This window comes from Acanthochromis polyacanthus, chromosome 15 (genome assembly GCF_021347895.1).
Source record: "Acanthochromis polyacanthus isolate Apoly-LR-REF ecotype Palm Island chromosome 15, KAUST_Apoly_ChrSc, whole genome shotgun sequence".
In the NCBI taxonomy this organism is placed as follows: Eukaryota; Metazoa; Chordata; class Actinopteri; family Pomacentridae; genus Acanthochromis; species Acanthochromis polyacanthus.
Window position 1 is genome coordinate 14,244,746 of NC_067127.1, and position 16,602 is coordinate 14,261,347.

General features: G+C 40.1%; 1 protein-coding gene across 25 annotated transcripts in view; it reads left to right on the forward strand.

The window, feature by feature from the left end:
• The window catches only part of LOC110961804 (neurexin-1a), a 254,010-nt gene that overhangs the window by 81,205 nt on the left and 156,203 nt on the right, over positions 1-16,602 (forward strand). For 16 of the 25 annotated variants that reach the window (XM_051960402.1, XM_051960401.1, XM_051960404.1 and 13 more), the window contains 3 exons: positions 10,270-10,571; positions 14,053-14,076; positions 15,170-15,331. In XM_051960402.1, the coding sequence (XP_051816362.1) occupies positions 10,270-10,571; positions 14,053-14,076; positions 15,170-15,331 (488 nt within the window). Of the gene's footprint in view, positions 1-10,269; positions 10,572-13,431; positions 13,471-14,052; positions 14,077-14,097; positions 14,198-15,169; positions 15,332-16,602 lie in introns of those variants that run through there. The other 9 variants (XM_051960408.1, XM_051960420.1, XM_051960421.1 and 6 more) reach the window with 3 other exon arrangements.

The window sequence follows — 16,602 nt, forward strand, 5'->3', positions numbered from 1 at the left end:
CCACGAGCACATTTCAGCTATGGCCCATTCAGAGAGAAATCTGCTAGTAAATGCTGCTACACACCTGTCTATGCAACTCACTGGTTGTTGCTAGTAAATAATCATTCATATATATCATCAAGATGGTAAATTGTTGCTAATGGGTTCATTAGATTTTCTTAAAGGGGAAAAATGTTTGTCATCTTCTGGCTTTTAAATATATGTACAGCTAAATGAATTTCTAACTATACATTAATATCAGAATTCCTCCCATTTGATGAGGATATCGATCCCCTCATCTCTCCAAGGCTTGCATTATTATCCTGTGGATTTACACTGTAGAAATGGATTGGGCTTTGCAGATTAGTATTCAGCGCGTTGCACTCTTTCTTCACTGTAATGCTGTTGTGATTCTGTAATGGGCCTGGAGCAAATGAGAGCCTTGCAGCTGGAAGTGTGCAGTTTGGTGTGTGTTCATGGAGTGTTTGTTTGCCAGAGTGCACGGGTTTTCACATCGCATGTGACTGTCTGTGAGTGTTTGTGTTTCGTGCATATTTTAATGTCCTGTTGGATTTAGTTGCTGGCTGTTGGGTTTTGCTATTTCTAAGGTTTAAAACCTGGACAACCTAGAGAGACTTTTGCCCTCTCCTTGCTCTGTGCACTGGACAAAAAAAAGATATATATCGTCCAGAGATAGACTACCCTGTCTCCTGCCAGCACCATTAAGTCCTCAAGATGCTGCTTTTGGGGAAGTTATTTGTTAAACCCACTCAACAGAAATGCTCTGTTGGTGGGAGAGTGCATCAGAAGATCTTGTTTAATGGTCCAGCTGCCACCTATAAATGTCTACCCATTTTTATCTCAGACATATATTTAATCCTGAGGATCTCTTGTAGCTTTAAATAAGAAGCCTTCTTTATTTCTCTTCCAAACGCTCTACTGAAGCTCTTTGAGCCTTTTCAACTGAGTATCTCAAGCCTGAATCCTTCAATATCATCATTTATCCCATTTTGTAGAAAAAAAATATTTGTACTCCTTATAGTAGTTACACACACACACACACACACACACACACACACACACACACACACACACACACACACACACACACACACACACACACACATATATACATATACACACACACACACACACACACACACACACACATACATACATATCTACATATATATATATACACACACACACACACACACACACACACACACACACACCATAAGAAAGAACCAGAGATGTTATTGCAGAGGGTCAGTTTTAAATAAAATGAAATATTTTCTGACTTTCTCTGTCTGACATTCCGCTGTGAGGAAATTGCATTTTGTTATGTGGGAGTTGCAGGAGTCAGTGTTATTTGAATTTAATACAATTTATATGTCAAAGGTATTGAGGAGAGAATATTCTTCGGTGTGTGTCTTTCTGGGTATATTGTGTGTGTGTGTGTGTGTGTGTGTGTGTGTGTGTGTGTGTGTGTGTGTGTGTGTGTGTGTGTGTGTGTGTGTGTGTGTGTGTGTGTGTGCTTGTATCCCTTCCACTGTCTATTGTGTGTTTGTTTTCATGCCTGCATGAATGTGTGCACAGGTGTATGCATCACCAGAGCTGCAATGCCAAGCTGTGGATGAGGTGGCTTTGTGTCCTCGTGGGAGCTGATCCCAGAAGAGGGCTGCCTGTGCACCTGACTGAGACACTGCCAATTAGAGTGAACAGACAGGGACTGTGTGTGGTTTGGCTGACACACACACACGAAAATGACTGCTTGAGTCTTTGTTAGCGCTAAATTTTTATTAGATTTGCCCAGCTGATCTCCACTGCTTTCAACATCCACCAATCCCTCATTTCAGAAAATGATGGTCTACATCAGCTTGCAGTCATATTCTCTTTCTAATGCCGTGTGCATCACGTTATCATGCTTTATTGGAGAGGCATGATGATAAAGATAGGGGCTATAAATAACAGAGTGTAGCTTTGCCCTTCATTCTAGCTTTATGCCAGCAGTGACTATAAACACAGTTCTGTTTGCTGTAAAGAACAGTTTAGCAAACTAATATTTCACTCAAAGCTTTCCACCTTGGCAAGATTTCAATGGTATTATATTAATCATAGTCAGTGTAAATGTCTACAGAGAAATTTGGAGAGAGGTGAGCTATTTGCAGCGAGATAATTGAGAGACTCAACTTCTTGTATACTGTGTACTATATTACATGTAATTGTATATTTTGTATAAATGTCAACCGATATGCTTATCGCTAATGACAACGCAAATCCATTCAAGGACTTACTATTTTTGCATAGCCAGACCTATACAAGGACATACCGAAACACTGTATAGTAACCCAGTGAACCACGAGCAGTTTCTTGGCATTTTTTGCTGTCACATTTTTACTGCTGGCTCATTTTTCACTACAGTATAAAGTCGTACACCTCTATGAAAACAGTACAACCATGGTTTAAGATAGAGAGAACTCAAACCTGCCTTTTGTGAAATCCTTTTTTAACCCTTTAAGCTGCAGTCAATTCCAGCCATTTTCAGTACAAAAAATAATATTTATATTACAAAGTTTGGCTCTGTTTCAGAGGCTTTGAAACTGTGCGAGAGTTGCAGAGGGAGATACATGAGGCATGCACGTAGGTGGTCTAATAACAATGGAAGTTTATGAGATAGTAATTTTTTCTTCTTTTTCCATCAGTGAATGCAATACGTGACACACTTTTGTGTTAAACAAAATAAAGTATTTCGGCTTTGACTTCTGTCTAGGCTTCTAAAGATTTGCAAGTGGAAGAAAAAAGAATAAAAATCACTTCATGACTCTCATTTCCTAAATGTGGAAAATATAAACAAAATTATATAATCAAACACACTGACAAGTAGATTTATAGATAATTCATTTAATCATTAGTGTCTGTGTAAGAAAAACATATTTGACCATCAGCCAAATGACAGACAAAATAAAAAGGCTGAACCAAAACTAATGCACTGATTCCGTCGTAATGATAACACACTCAATTATCCATCCATCCAATAGCTATATATGCTTTATCCTGCAGAGCGTTGCTGGGGGGGCGATATCCTCTCCTAGCTGACACTGAGTGAGTGGTGGAGTGCATCACTGTCCAGTCCATGGCAGGGTTAGCACAAAGAGACAGATAATCAGACAGCCCCACAGTCCTTGCACTTAATTATGATTCCTTCAACTGAAATACATTCAAGAAAGTTGCAGACAGTTAAAAGTGTATAAACAAGAAAAAAAATTCTAACTCGAAAGACTGACATCAGGGGAGAGGACTCTCTGTGCACAGCACGACATCCTTCATGCTGTGAATCTAAATGGCACCAAACGTTAAGCTAGAACAGTATGATGTCTGACTGAAATTAGTATGTGGAGGCTCGCAGACATATCCTCACATGCTGACTCCGTCGGTTAAATGCCTGGATACATTTAATTGAGCTAATTGAGGCTTTCTCTCCTATTACTGCTTTTCTGTCGACGCGATCACCAACAAAAAGAATCAGCGTCATTCAGTGCAATTTTTGTTTCTGACCTTAAAGAAGAAACAGCAAGAGCCCCTCTGAAGTACAAACACTAATGACTTGGGGTTTCCTACCTTGCAAACAGAGAGCAGTCTGAAACATTTTACTAAGTCTTTTGAATGGTGTGTGGTAATCATGTAATAAAATATGTTCTCAAAGAATGTAGCACTTCAGAAACTCTCCTCTCTGTCATAGCGTAAGAGGCTTAGGCCGGCTTCATGACGCTAACTTCCTATCATTTTAATAGGCTGCCAGACACTAACTTCTGTATCACTTTAATAAGCTGCCAATCAAACAAAGAAACAGCAAGAGAATGGGAGCAGAGTGAAATCCAGTGTCAGTCACCGAGCCTTACCACAGACGATTAGACAACTCTGGTCTCCACACTGCATGGCTTTGGCATCCAAATTTATTTGTGGCACAGCAAGACCTTAAAAATCCACAGGTGCTTCTTTTGGAAGTGCACCTTACTTTGTGTCTTTTTTTTTCTTTTTCAAATAACTGTGAACTTCCTTTGAACCTTAAAAATGTGAGCGTTGCACAACAAGCTCGTTTTTTTTTCCCCAGCTTGTTACTCAGAGCTGAAGAAGAAGGGTATTTCTAGAGGTGCGAGGAAGGTGGGTGTTGGTGAAATCTCTGACAGGGAAACAGTCATGTTGAGTCTCATGCTATTGTCACAGCTAATACAGGGGACTGTCATGAAGAAGACATCATCATTGGAGGTGGGCAACATGATTACTTTGCCTGCATCATACTGGAAACACCCCCTGCTTAAAACTGCCATGGGTCCTGTATGCCATGTATCAGCTTTCCTTCTGTTTCTGAGAACACTTGTGGATAATCATGTGTTTGTCATTAAAAATTACAAAATAATCACAATTTGTATTATATTAATTCAGCATAAAGTAGTTTAAACAACTTTAAACAAGAAAACAAGACTGCATTTGAACCTGTGGTGCATTTCTGCCATATAGCTTCACCTTTAGTCGAGTTTCTCTTTAAATTTAACGAAATTATCACACACCGAATCAGGCCAAAAATGTCACAGATTGGAATAGTGGCACTTAAAATCAAAGCTTCCCCTGTCGTGCATTTCATTGGTAATTTTTCTCATATCCTGCCAAGTCTGTTTCAAACTGTTGTGTCATGATTTGATGTTGACAGGCAGTGTGCTCCCTTGGGTGCAAGCTAATTTAAAAAGCAGCCATAGAGTAGCAAATGCCAGATTAGTGTCAGAGCAAAGTGACTGATGAGGAGCCTCCTGGTCGCTCGGTCACATGCTGGCTCTATTGTACATATGACGTGCTCCAGCTGGAAGCCCCTTGGTGCGTTGTAATAAATGAGTGATTCGTTGTTACACACTCAGCCTCCTTTACCTGAGGGTTAAATGATGCTTTAGAGGTGTTTATGCTGCTTTTTTGCCCCCAATAAAATACACCTAGCTGTTTGCTTCATGCAGCACCATACCTCTTTGACTCTTTGTGACACTAATTTAATTTGAGTAGCGAATAATTGTATTACTTCCATCAATATGGGTAGTTAGTTCTGCACCACAACTGTGAACGTGATGTGACCAGAGAGAATGAGGTTCCTGAATAGCGCAGTTAGGTGCTGTGGATTTACAGCTATTTACAATGAAGAGGACAGTGGTAAATTTGGAGGCAATGGGAAAATGAGAGTGCCAACGCACACTTGTGTTTGTCATGTCCCTTATGGATCTAAGAACATAAGAGGCACAGACAGTTTAAATGTGCACTGCTAATGACAGGGGTTGCAATTTGTGAACATCATGGTGTGAAGCGGGTTCTGGTGAAGGCACAGATATGCCGCTGTTGCTCAAAAAGGGGTTGAATGACGCAGAACAACAGACTGTGACAAATTTTTACCTGTGTGTCTATTTATGGCCTTTCCCTAGGAGCTACACTTTCACTCTGTTCTCCTCGCGTCTCTGTCCTCTGTTCTGAAAAAAGACCAAAGGAGCTGGCTCTTATCCATGTTCTCATTCAGTGTCATGACTCAAGGGCATTAAGGTGCCGGCAGCTTGCTGTAGTTTGATTGACTGTAGACCGTAGGACAGGCCAGAGAGACAACTAGGACATGCCCAAACACCCAGGAGAACACAATGACAAAATAGTGCTCTTCTTCAAGATCAAGTAGCATTTTTTTCTGCAAGAAAATGACACATCTGAGTGACACCTGAGCTGCTAAACATTAACACTGCAGGACAGATTACTTTGTCTGCTGTGATTCCGGGCATGAAAGAGATGAACACATGGATGTACATACTAAAACACGGCCTTCCTTTCAAGGATTAGAAATCAAACACTGAATGCGCACATTGTTCATGATACTCTTTGCATGTGATAGTAATGGGGTGAATTCAGTCAGAAGTTATTATCCCCTTCTGCGTTTATGTGAAGAGGATATTTGTCAGAACTGTCAAAATTTACTTTCAGAATGTGCTTACTCCTCCAAGGGGTGGGGTACGTTTGACTCGGCAGTCAGTATTTTACATGATCTTGCTTTAAAATATGGCATGTGTGCGTTGAGCCTCACACCACGATAGAAACCAGCCTCGCTGTCTGCAGCTTGTTATTGCCTGGGTCTGTGTTTTGGTAGAAGGTGCTGCCACTCACTGTCATATATGATTTGAGTCAAAAAACAGAAATAAGATGTTTTGCTTTCTACCTGACATTAAAGCTGAAGCCTTAAAGTTTAAGAAGTATCTTATATATTTTTTAAAATAATGTTTTACCTCTTCATTTTGCAGCTTAAAGTTGCCTTTAGTTCACTTTTAACAAGCTCAGGCAGATTTGTGAGCTACCAAATGGCTAAGAACCAAAGCGAGTGCTGAAGCAACATCTCAATCAGTGTTAAACACATCCAGCAGCCAGAGCAAAATCTGCGTTCATTTTGGCCAAACAGCGAATGCAAGTCTAATAATCACTCTGCTTTTAACTGCAAATTTGTCTCCTCTGCCTCTTATTTGGCTCTGTAGCTGCCAAATACTTAGTCATGTTTAAAAGATAGTTGCGAAATTTGTCTGTCGGCTATTTCGCAGGTATAACTTGTGATTTAGTTTCAAAGTACTTGTGAAATGATGTTGATGAATGCAGTCAGACTGAAACCGTAGAGTAAAGATGCAGACCATAAAAACAGGAGTATAAATTTAGACTCCTAAGGTCAATAGTAATTCTCTAAATCCGCCTGTTGGATGATTAAGGAGGTACTTGTATGGCAATATGTTGGCAATATGAGCTGTAGCTAATAATACAGTATATAGGTTTGTTACGTAATTTTTCGAAAATTCATCGAAATAAGGTTTGGTAAAGGCAAAAGCAGGTTTTATGTCCTCCCAGAACCTATATTTTTTCCTTTTTTTTTCAAAAAGGAGTTTAGTTTTCATTTGGTAAAAAAAAAAGCCACATGCATCCAAATAAAGAAAGCCAGTTAAAAGGAGCTAGCTGTGTGCTTATGAGCTGACCACCATTAGCGTTCAGATGGAAGCTTGTATGGAACGCTTGACTTGGGTGAGAACTTAATGGTGAAATGTATCCTAAAACTAAAGGTTTACAAATTAGGCTTTGGCAGAGTGAGTACCATTGTTAGAAATGTATTTATTACTTCGTTAATATAGTTGTTTATGAGTTAGTTGGGTATTGTAAAATTCATTGTTCCCTTCAGTTCCATGAGACATTTTATTTGATAGAGATACAACAAAGTATTTTTGATTTTACACATTTTGTTTTTGTTATAGCTGAGTGAAGACTGTTGCTCACCTTGGCCTTTTTGATGGAAATCTAAGTGAATGAAACAGTTTTTGAACTATAGGAGATGTGCACCCCTTAGTCCTAAAAATCCTTCAGGACTGATCCCCATATGGTGTAAGTTCCTAACAATGCTTCTGCTGTACACACACAATTCATTCTCCATTGGTTAGGGGAATTAACTGTGACTTGCAGGCAAGGGGATGTGTGTAGAGAGAGATGAGAATGACCCTAAACTATTGGCTCTATTTGTTACGTGGTCACTGAGCTTGTGGAGCAGGGATGGGTGGGTTTAGTGAAGAGGGTAGAGTTCTCTCATTTTCACTGATAGGGGGCTCAGACGTAGAGGGAATGACCAAAGAGTGGCGAGATCCAGTCAGCTTCAATTACAGGCCCCTTGTAGTTTTCCCAGAGGTGCACTATAGCGCCTTTAAGGGGAAATCAATGGGGTGACAAATTGTTGTGGACAGCAACCCCTTTTATTTCTTACGTTATTGTATCCATGCCTGGGTGCTACTCTGAGCATGTATGCCTGGATTCTTGTGTGTGTGTGTGTGTGTGTGTGTGTTTGTGTTTGTTTGGCAAGCATATATAAATGTGCAGCCCCATTTATGATAATTGAATGCTTTGGTCCATTTGTGTTTTGGTGGTTTATTTTCTGCTAGTGGCTTTAATGGCTTGTTATCTGTCTAAACCTGTTTTAAAACGCTTTCTAATGGGTGTTCACATGCATCACCCACTGACGCTCAGTGCTGCTTTGCTTTGTCATAATAACAGCGTTGGGGTGTTTCTGAAGGTCGTTTTTGCGATGTCAAGTCGCTGTCACATCTCAGAATGTCTAATGGCTGATGAGTGCTGACTTGCTCAAGTGTACAGAGAAGCATATGCGGCTGAATTAAATGTTTTTAATGGTCCATACGAAGCTGTCACAGGCAGGAATGCTTTCTGCTGGAAAGGTAGGAATCTGGGAAATTGTGATCAGGAAACTAGAAAACTACCGGTGTTTGAAGAATGTAGGCGGTCAGTAATGTCATTCCAGGTTTGGGGATGTCACATAAAGTGAGAAGTTATTGATTGTTCCCAATAGCTCCACAGAAGTTGACTTCTAAACATTTGTAGATATTGATTTTCATATAGATGGGAAAGTTTTAGATATTGGTTTAAAAAAGAGATAAATAAATTCAGTCAACACTCCACATCTTCACAGTACAAATGTGGTTGGAACTTAAAGGCATTATGGAGGATGTTTTTGTTGTTTAATTTGTCTGATTCACATAAAATGAATATACTGACCTTTAGTGGACTTGTATGTATGGTTTCTAAAAGAATTTTTAAAAAAAACTATGGACATGGCAGGACCTGAAAAACATCAGCCAATCAACGCGCTCGGACCGAGGCGTTTGGTTTGCTCCCTTTCCTGTTAATCAAAAATCTTCCGGCTCAGGCCTAGTTACGTAGATTACGTACGCCTTGGACTTGCGTGTTTTCTGTATGTGTTGCTTTGGTATAGCTTCGTAGTTAGCTGGCGACTTGTTTTGCTCATCTTTTTTTACATAATGGCAGATAAAGATCCAGGGGGACCCAGCCGTAAAAGACAGGCATTTTTTGAGGTCAGAGAAAATAAAAGACAACTGGATCGCGAGAATGCAAAAACAAAAGTGATTATTGGTGAGTCATTTGGGCGATGGCGTCAGCTCAAGCAACAAATGGACCTAAAGACAGATGCCTTGGTTGCTAAATTCCTTCTGGACAGGTAAAATGTATTATTGTATTATACTGCGGCTGTAGGCAACTTCACGAGTCCTACGCAAGTTTCTGGAGGGGGGCGTTTCTTCGTAAATGTTAAGAGGGGGGAGGTTAGAGGGGGGTGAGGGAGAGGTTGTATGTGCGCATGCGCATGCTACGTTCAAAGTCGTAGGAAATTAAATCTCCTCTAATGCCTTTAATGATAGAAAATCATGTGTGTGATTTGAATTTCACTGAACTTGTTTATTTCTGATGTTTTGAATGTTTCACATCAAATTTCATTACATTTTGCCAACATGTCGGTACCTATAGCACAAATGCACCTTCTCCATTGTTTTCCACATTAGACCAAAGATGAAATAGATTTCAATTCGGGTGATGAACCTAACTGACAAAGTTCTAGTCTATGTTATAGCTCAAGGTAAAAATATACCTCAATCAAGGTTGTATGGACTGTTGTCTGCATTACTAAGGAGGCTTGATATTGCTTGCTGTTGGTCAGTAGTCATACTGCTGATAGTCAATTTTTGAAATTTCATTACTCTATTTTTAAGCATGTCTGCATGCTTCTGCACATTCATTTCTGTATCTCAGCTTTTAAAACTGGTGAAAATAATGCATTTGACATAATTGCTGTGGATGTTTAGACAGCAGAATATTTTTTTATGTAATATAGTTGTAGGGTGCTTTCACATCTTGTTGTTTTATACATGTGTGCCTCTCCCGAGCTCTGTCAACAGTCAGACCGTGTAAACAGTATATGATTTATGTATGTACAGATGTCATGTTCATGTAGCAGCGAAAGTAGATGTAGTCTCCTCATCTTCATCTCAGAGACACCATTGCTTTAGATAGAGGAACAGTACATAATGAAGATCCTGTACTTTGTATGCGAAGGCCAAAAATACAAGTTGCCTCGTAGTGTAATTACAACATATGTAAAGTGTGAAATGCATATCAGGTAAGACCTAATGCGGTACCTGAAGTTTTGTGCCTGTGTTTCCTGGCTAAAGTAGATACTATTTGGCTACTGACATGTAGCAAACAGACCTCTTTGTTCAGTTCCCTTTACATTTCCGCTCTCCAATTTCAATGTGTTTATTATTAATCCAACATTTTCAGTTATTCCTTCTCATTTTTTATTTTTTTATTTTTCTGACAGCTCCCTCGCAGGCACCCAAGAGGCCAGGGTATTAATGCAACACATTTCTCTTTCTCTTGTCTCCGCAGGAAAAGAAGAGTATGTCGCAACCTTCAAAGGATCTGAGTTCTTCTGCTACGACTTGTCCTTGAACCCGATTCAAAGCAGCAGTGATGAAATCACGTTGTCATTCAAAACCCTACAGAGGAATGGACTGATGCTGCACACGGGCAAATCAGCTGATTACGTCAACCTGGCACTGAAAAATGGGGCTGTCTCACTCGTCATTAATTTGGGGTCTGGAGCCTTTGAAGCTCTTGTGGAGCCAGTCAATGGGAAATTTAATGACAATGATTGGCATGATGTCAAAGTAACAAGGAATCTACGTCAGGTAACAGTACAGAGGGTGATGCGGAGACTCAGTAAATGAATTAAAACAAATGCACTTAAATCATTACCATCATACAATACACATTATTTCCTAGTCATTATAATTGGATTGCTAAATTGAATCATGGTGGTTTATGTGGAGACAAAAACAGAACCACAAGCGGGCAGAGACATCTAGATTTGAATCAAGACCTCTATTAAGTTACAGTTTAAGGTGGAACAGAAAGACAATACCTTAAACAACATCCAAAGCATTCAGGCTTGGAATTTGTTTGTATCTAGTGTTTTCTTCGTTTTTGTAGTTCACGTATGGACCAGTATTGTCAGGTTATTTCATGAGATAGCTGAAATCAAACTATTTAAACCAATTGGAACATTTTAATATACAACTGTTTTATAAGATGTCTACTTTTCAAACAAACTGTCAAAAAACATACTGTATATGGAAAGCACAGCTGAATCTGAGGTTACACTTTCATGCTTTTAAATTAAAGTTCTAGTGCAGGCATATCTCTCTAACAGGATCTATAGACTCTAATGGACTCTCCTGCGTGGCCTTGAACACTCACCTCTACATTAATAACTCCTAGGAGACAGTGTAGTGACGGTGTGACAGCGAAAAGATTTTTATTAATTAGACTTCTCTTGAAATCCCATTCAGCAGCTTGTGCTAGTTACATTCCCTATCACCAGAAGGTGGTCCATTCAAGACATCCTACCACTTGTGCTATTTTCCTGTGGCAGTGATTCTCATAAATGGCACACTGGTTGGGGAGTCGACCAGGTTATTGCCTCATTTTCTTTAAAACCAGATGAGATGAGAGGAAATTATGAAGCAGATCCTTTAACTGAGCATGTGTGTAAATCATACATTTGCAAGAGAGGATCACCACAGAGGTTAGTGGATTTTTTTTCATGTTCTAAACAAATTAACTACTACTGATTTGTAACATGGTGGCATGGGGTCAGGATGCATCTGCCACTCTGTTGATGGCAGACCATCCCTGGGCAGGATCGCAGTGCCAGTCTGTCGCACTCAATCAGAAGAGAGAGGTGTCGCCATGTTTCTTGCAGCAATTACAACTCGCTCCCACCGTTTCAATTGATGTAAGCCACCACTGTTTTAGTTGGTTGTAATTTTGCTTTCGTGGTGGCTAAAAGCTGCCACTATAATGGCAAGACCTGATGACTGCTTCCTTCCATGTATAGTAGGTTGATGTGTTATACCTCAGTCTACCCAGGGAGTCAGTTACCTGGGTGTTTTTTTCAAGGGCTGGAGGTCCTGATAGGACACAGGTGGAAGACTGAGTTGGCAATGTGGCATTTGGGATCTGACCCAGGTGTACATATTGTTCCTACAAATGTCTCTCGAAGAAAACTCAAAGGAGACAGCAGGCTGCACACTACCCTTGGGCCAGGTACCTGCATAACCACTAAACCAATTACCTCTGGCCCTCTAAATCCTAATTAGTAATTTCCAAGTTGCTGTTCAGCTGGATTCAGCAACTCTGAACCCAGAAGTCCAGCTTCACTCCAAGGTACAGCACCTGTTTAACAGGGGAGCAGGAGCTTCTCTTCCAGGTGACTGGAGATTGTAATCTGATTAGGTGCTGACTCAACTGGATGATATGTAAACATGACCCACTCTGGAGACTAAACTCCAGCATTATCATGGTAGAAGAAACAGATATTTACAGGAAATACTCCAAGCAAACAAGACTGGAGGAATTGTCTCTGTGAAACAGACATGGCAAAATGAAAGTTTTGTTTGGATCATTCAGGCTGAATGATAAACCAGTCATCTCATGTTACGTACTACTGCAGTGCAAATTTGCTGCATGTGCAGATTTAGTGAATGAAATCCAAAAAAGCTGCATATTCCTGGAATTCTTGAGTACCTTGAAGCATCCAAAATGGGCTGCTTTGTTTGACTTTCAGTTGTCTTGTGTACAGACATAAGACTTTCAAGCCAATACTGGTCTTGGTCTCTTCTGGGCCAACAATGGCGAAGAACAGCCCATATGACTGCAAGTAGTTGAGACTCAGAGATACTTTTCACTGTCTGAAGAACCACACAGAAATGTGGCTAGTTTGCAGGAACAACAGTACCAGAAGAAGGCTGAGTGGATCATTGGTGTCAACATAAAGGTCCTTGAAGCCGGTCTAGGAGAAATACCCCTGCTGCTGCTCCAGCAAACTCTCTAGAATCACTCAGGTTGCTCTTGGACATTGTAGATCGCATGCTGATGAGCAGATTTCTTGTCACTATATTAAAGCTGTGAGATGCCCTGGAGAGGTCTTATAGGTCATATTGAACCGAGGAAGCCTGGTTAAGACATCTGGGATCAGGATTATGGTTAGCATGTTTAGATATTAAAAATAGATGGATATAAAAATGATATCAGGTGCCATCTTTGAGGTTTGCAATAATTGATAGTGTGTATAATTTTGACAGCAAGTATATAGATCCTGTTAGACTGTTTATCCTGTGTAAAACAGAATGCTAGTGTTTTGTTTTTTTACAACTAACATATTGTATGAATCAGGACATCTCTGGTTATTTTTAACCTCATAACGATCTTTAGAGAAGTTTACAAGCACATCATTAAGTCAAAATCTCTAGATGTGTTTCTGCTCATTTGGTGGGAAATGTTTTTCTTCACCTCAGTACCAAAGCTGCTTCTTTTGCATAATCAGCAAATTGATTATTGGCAAACCTAAGGATTTGGGCAGCTTGAACATTCACTGCATTCAGAGTGTGAACGAAAACCAAGCATATTGAGTGCATGCTCTGCGGGGGAATCAAAATTGCCATCCTCCTCATTCTGTGTCAGGGTCTTCTTTGCTTTGTCTCATTGCAGTAAAGTGATCCTAAAGTTCATCAATAAGACCAAACGGAGGTAAAGTATTGTATGAGTGCCGGAAAGTCTGATACCCTGGATTGGTCTCAAGCCCTAAAACCAAGTACAAAAGAAGGCAAATACTAATATCAATAAAAAAGAAACACTAAAGCTTCAAAATGGTCTTGAACTTAGGACTTTTTAAAGAGGGTCAACTGATGTGCTTTAGGCATTCTTTCTTACGAACCATTTGATGTCTGTCAATCATAATCCTTTGTCAGGACTTGGGTAAGGAAGTTATTTTCTGCTACTCAATGGTCTGGTCACATACAGAAAATGGTGCAAAAACGCCATAAGGAACTTAGGGAGTCACTGGTTGAGCTCTACCACCTCTTGTGGAGCATTCTTGTTATTTCCTTGGTCTGCTTTTTTCTTGTTAAACTTATTTTGCCCTTTTTTCTCTATGTTACTAACATGCTTTGGAAACAAACTAACATCACTCATGGAATGTGTCATTCTACTAACCAGTATGGGTTTTGCCGTTTAACAATGTACTAACAGTATTGACCATCATATTATTTGAGTAACAATCGTTATTCTGTTCACAGTTTTTAATTTCCTTTCTCCCCCTTTTCCACAAAGCACTCAGGCATTGGACACGCTATGGTAAACAAACTACATTGTTCGGTAGATATCATTCTAATTGTTTCTTAGTTTGGGTTTGCCGTGTGTTTCTTTTCTTTCTTTTTTTACTGTAGACGTCATTTACAAAAAAAGGGAAATTGCGGTTGGTACTCTTCTGCTTACTTTTCGAATCCTTTTTAATTTCTTGATTCATTCATTGGTTTCACCCTCTTTATTTCACTTGTTTCCTGTCCAATTCTGTTTGATCCACCTTTTAGGAGCATCATTTTGAGCCTTTTGCATCAAGCTGTGGTTAATAATGAGGACTCCTCTCCTGTCTGGCTGGCCTGATGCTCTTTGGCTCAGCCAGTTGTATCCCCATTCACTTTGCATGGCATGCACTTTGACTACGTGTTGCAAATGTCACACTGCCCATTTGTCAACATGGATGTGACAGTTGAGCTGTGTTTGTCATTTCTTCTCTGGTGCTTTGTTTTTTTCTCTTTGTGGTCTTGCGGTGTCTATGAGCTTTTGCATGCATCTGAGACTGTGGCAAGTGTTAATTTATTGATTCTGGATCCCAATCAAAAAGTTGGGAAAGTTTTCTTTTTGTATGCTCGTAAACAAAAAGAAAAGACAAATGCATGCATGCAGTTTCTTCTCTAGTACCCTCAGTCATTGTCCTATACTAAAAGGTGATTGTGCTTTTCACAGCATGTGCTCCCTCTCCAACCTAGTGGCACGTTCTGATTTCTTTTGTAGAACTGCTGGACGTACTAATATGAAATAATAGTTAAACTAACCTAGATAACATTTTACTAACACCATTTTTGTGTCTGCTAAAGTACTTTTAAGTTGCAGTAGGGGCAATACTAACACTGTAGTATGGGCAGTTCACTAACTCTCTAACTAGAATAGCATTCCTTTGAAGGCTTGCAGTCTTCCAACTAATCAAACTGGACAAAATAATAATGCAAAACAAGAAAAAAGACAATGAAAACAGACATGAAAATGGGTTTCAAAAATAAACATATAGGGAAGTCTGTCATGGACAGCAAAAAAGGAAAGGCAACAGCACTGCAGTATATAGGCTGTCTGAGTATAGCATGTCCTTTCCCTGTGCTTTGTTGTCTAGGTTACAATATCCGTAGATGGGATTCTGACCACCACTGGATATACGCAAGAAGACTACACCATGCTAGGCTCTGATGACTTTTTCTATGTTGGAGGCAGTCCTAGCACAGCGGACCTGCCTGGATCTCCGGTTAGCAACAACTTCATGGGCTGCCTCAAGGAGGTAAACAGCACTTCAGTGTGAACTCTGAGTCTGGTGGGTGTACAGGATATGACTGACTTCACCTTAGGACTCCAAAACAGACCCTTCCACCCACATGCTGACCCAGTCTCATCCTTAACACTTGGTCTAGTTTGTTTCTCCTCTTTTACTTGCACACTCTGACACAAACTTTTTCTGACACAAATTTTGCCTTGACTCCACATACAATGTTATACACACGTCCGCACACTCATGACTGGTGTGTCACACACCCACACATATAGAGCTCTGTCTTGGAGTGGAATTTACGACAGGCTTCATACAGCTCTGTCAGGCGCACTTCAAAGAGAAGCAGTGATCCTGAGATCAGGGAGTTGAATTTTCATGAGCAGTCGGGAGGCTGCCGCACTTAACATTGTTAGGAAGTTTGCTGTACCAGACTGATATTATCAGTGGTCACTGATCTAATGACTAACCTTATTGTTGCATGTAAGTAGAATATGTGTTTACACAAAGGTAAAATGTATAAAATGTGCAGTATGAGGTATCTGGGCCACAAGCTTCCCCTTGAAAGTTCAGACACTACAAGGTGAGGACATGTATATCAGTTTAAAAGACATGCTCTCTGATGATTTATTGAATTAAGTACATTCTGTATCCCGAATGCTCCACAGTTTAATGAGCCATTTGAATCTGGCTCATGACTTCCAGTACATGTCATTTGTCACTCACCCATTTACTTAAGTGTTGTAGCATTCGAGCAGTATGCATATAGTGTGAACTTTATCCCTAGAGTAGCAGAGAAAGAGGTCATTTCTCCACCAGAGGGTTCATATGTTATACCTTTCACTGTAATCAGTACAGTAGTTTTCTGCTTAATAGGTGGATTCTGACCTAAAGCACTTGCTTCAGGAACCACTGGGGTTATACAAAGACATCAACTAGGCAAATCTGCAAAGTACTGTAAAATGATCCATTAATTTATCTTTTAATTTCAAAAACCCCATTTCCTCATTGCTTTTCTTTTTCTTTTTCTTTTTTTGTAGCTTCTCTTGCTCCTTTTGTGTCCTACATATTGTATCTTACCTCAAGCATAGGCTGTCATCCTCAGTGAACCTCTTGGAAAGGTCTGAGGCAGTTCTGTTTAATGAGCAGACAGGGTGTGGACCACATGTCCACATGCCATGTACAGCTCATTAGAGGTCTGGTTGTTAAGGGACTGTCTCGGTTAACTGCATGTCTCCGGGGTGTTGCAGATGTGGTGACAACAGGAATGGAATTCGTGCACCCCA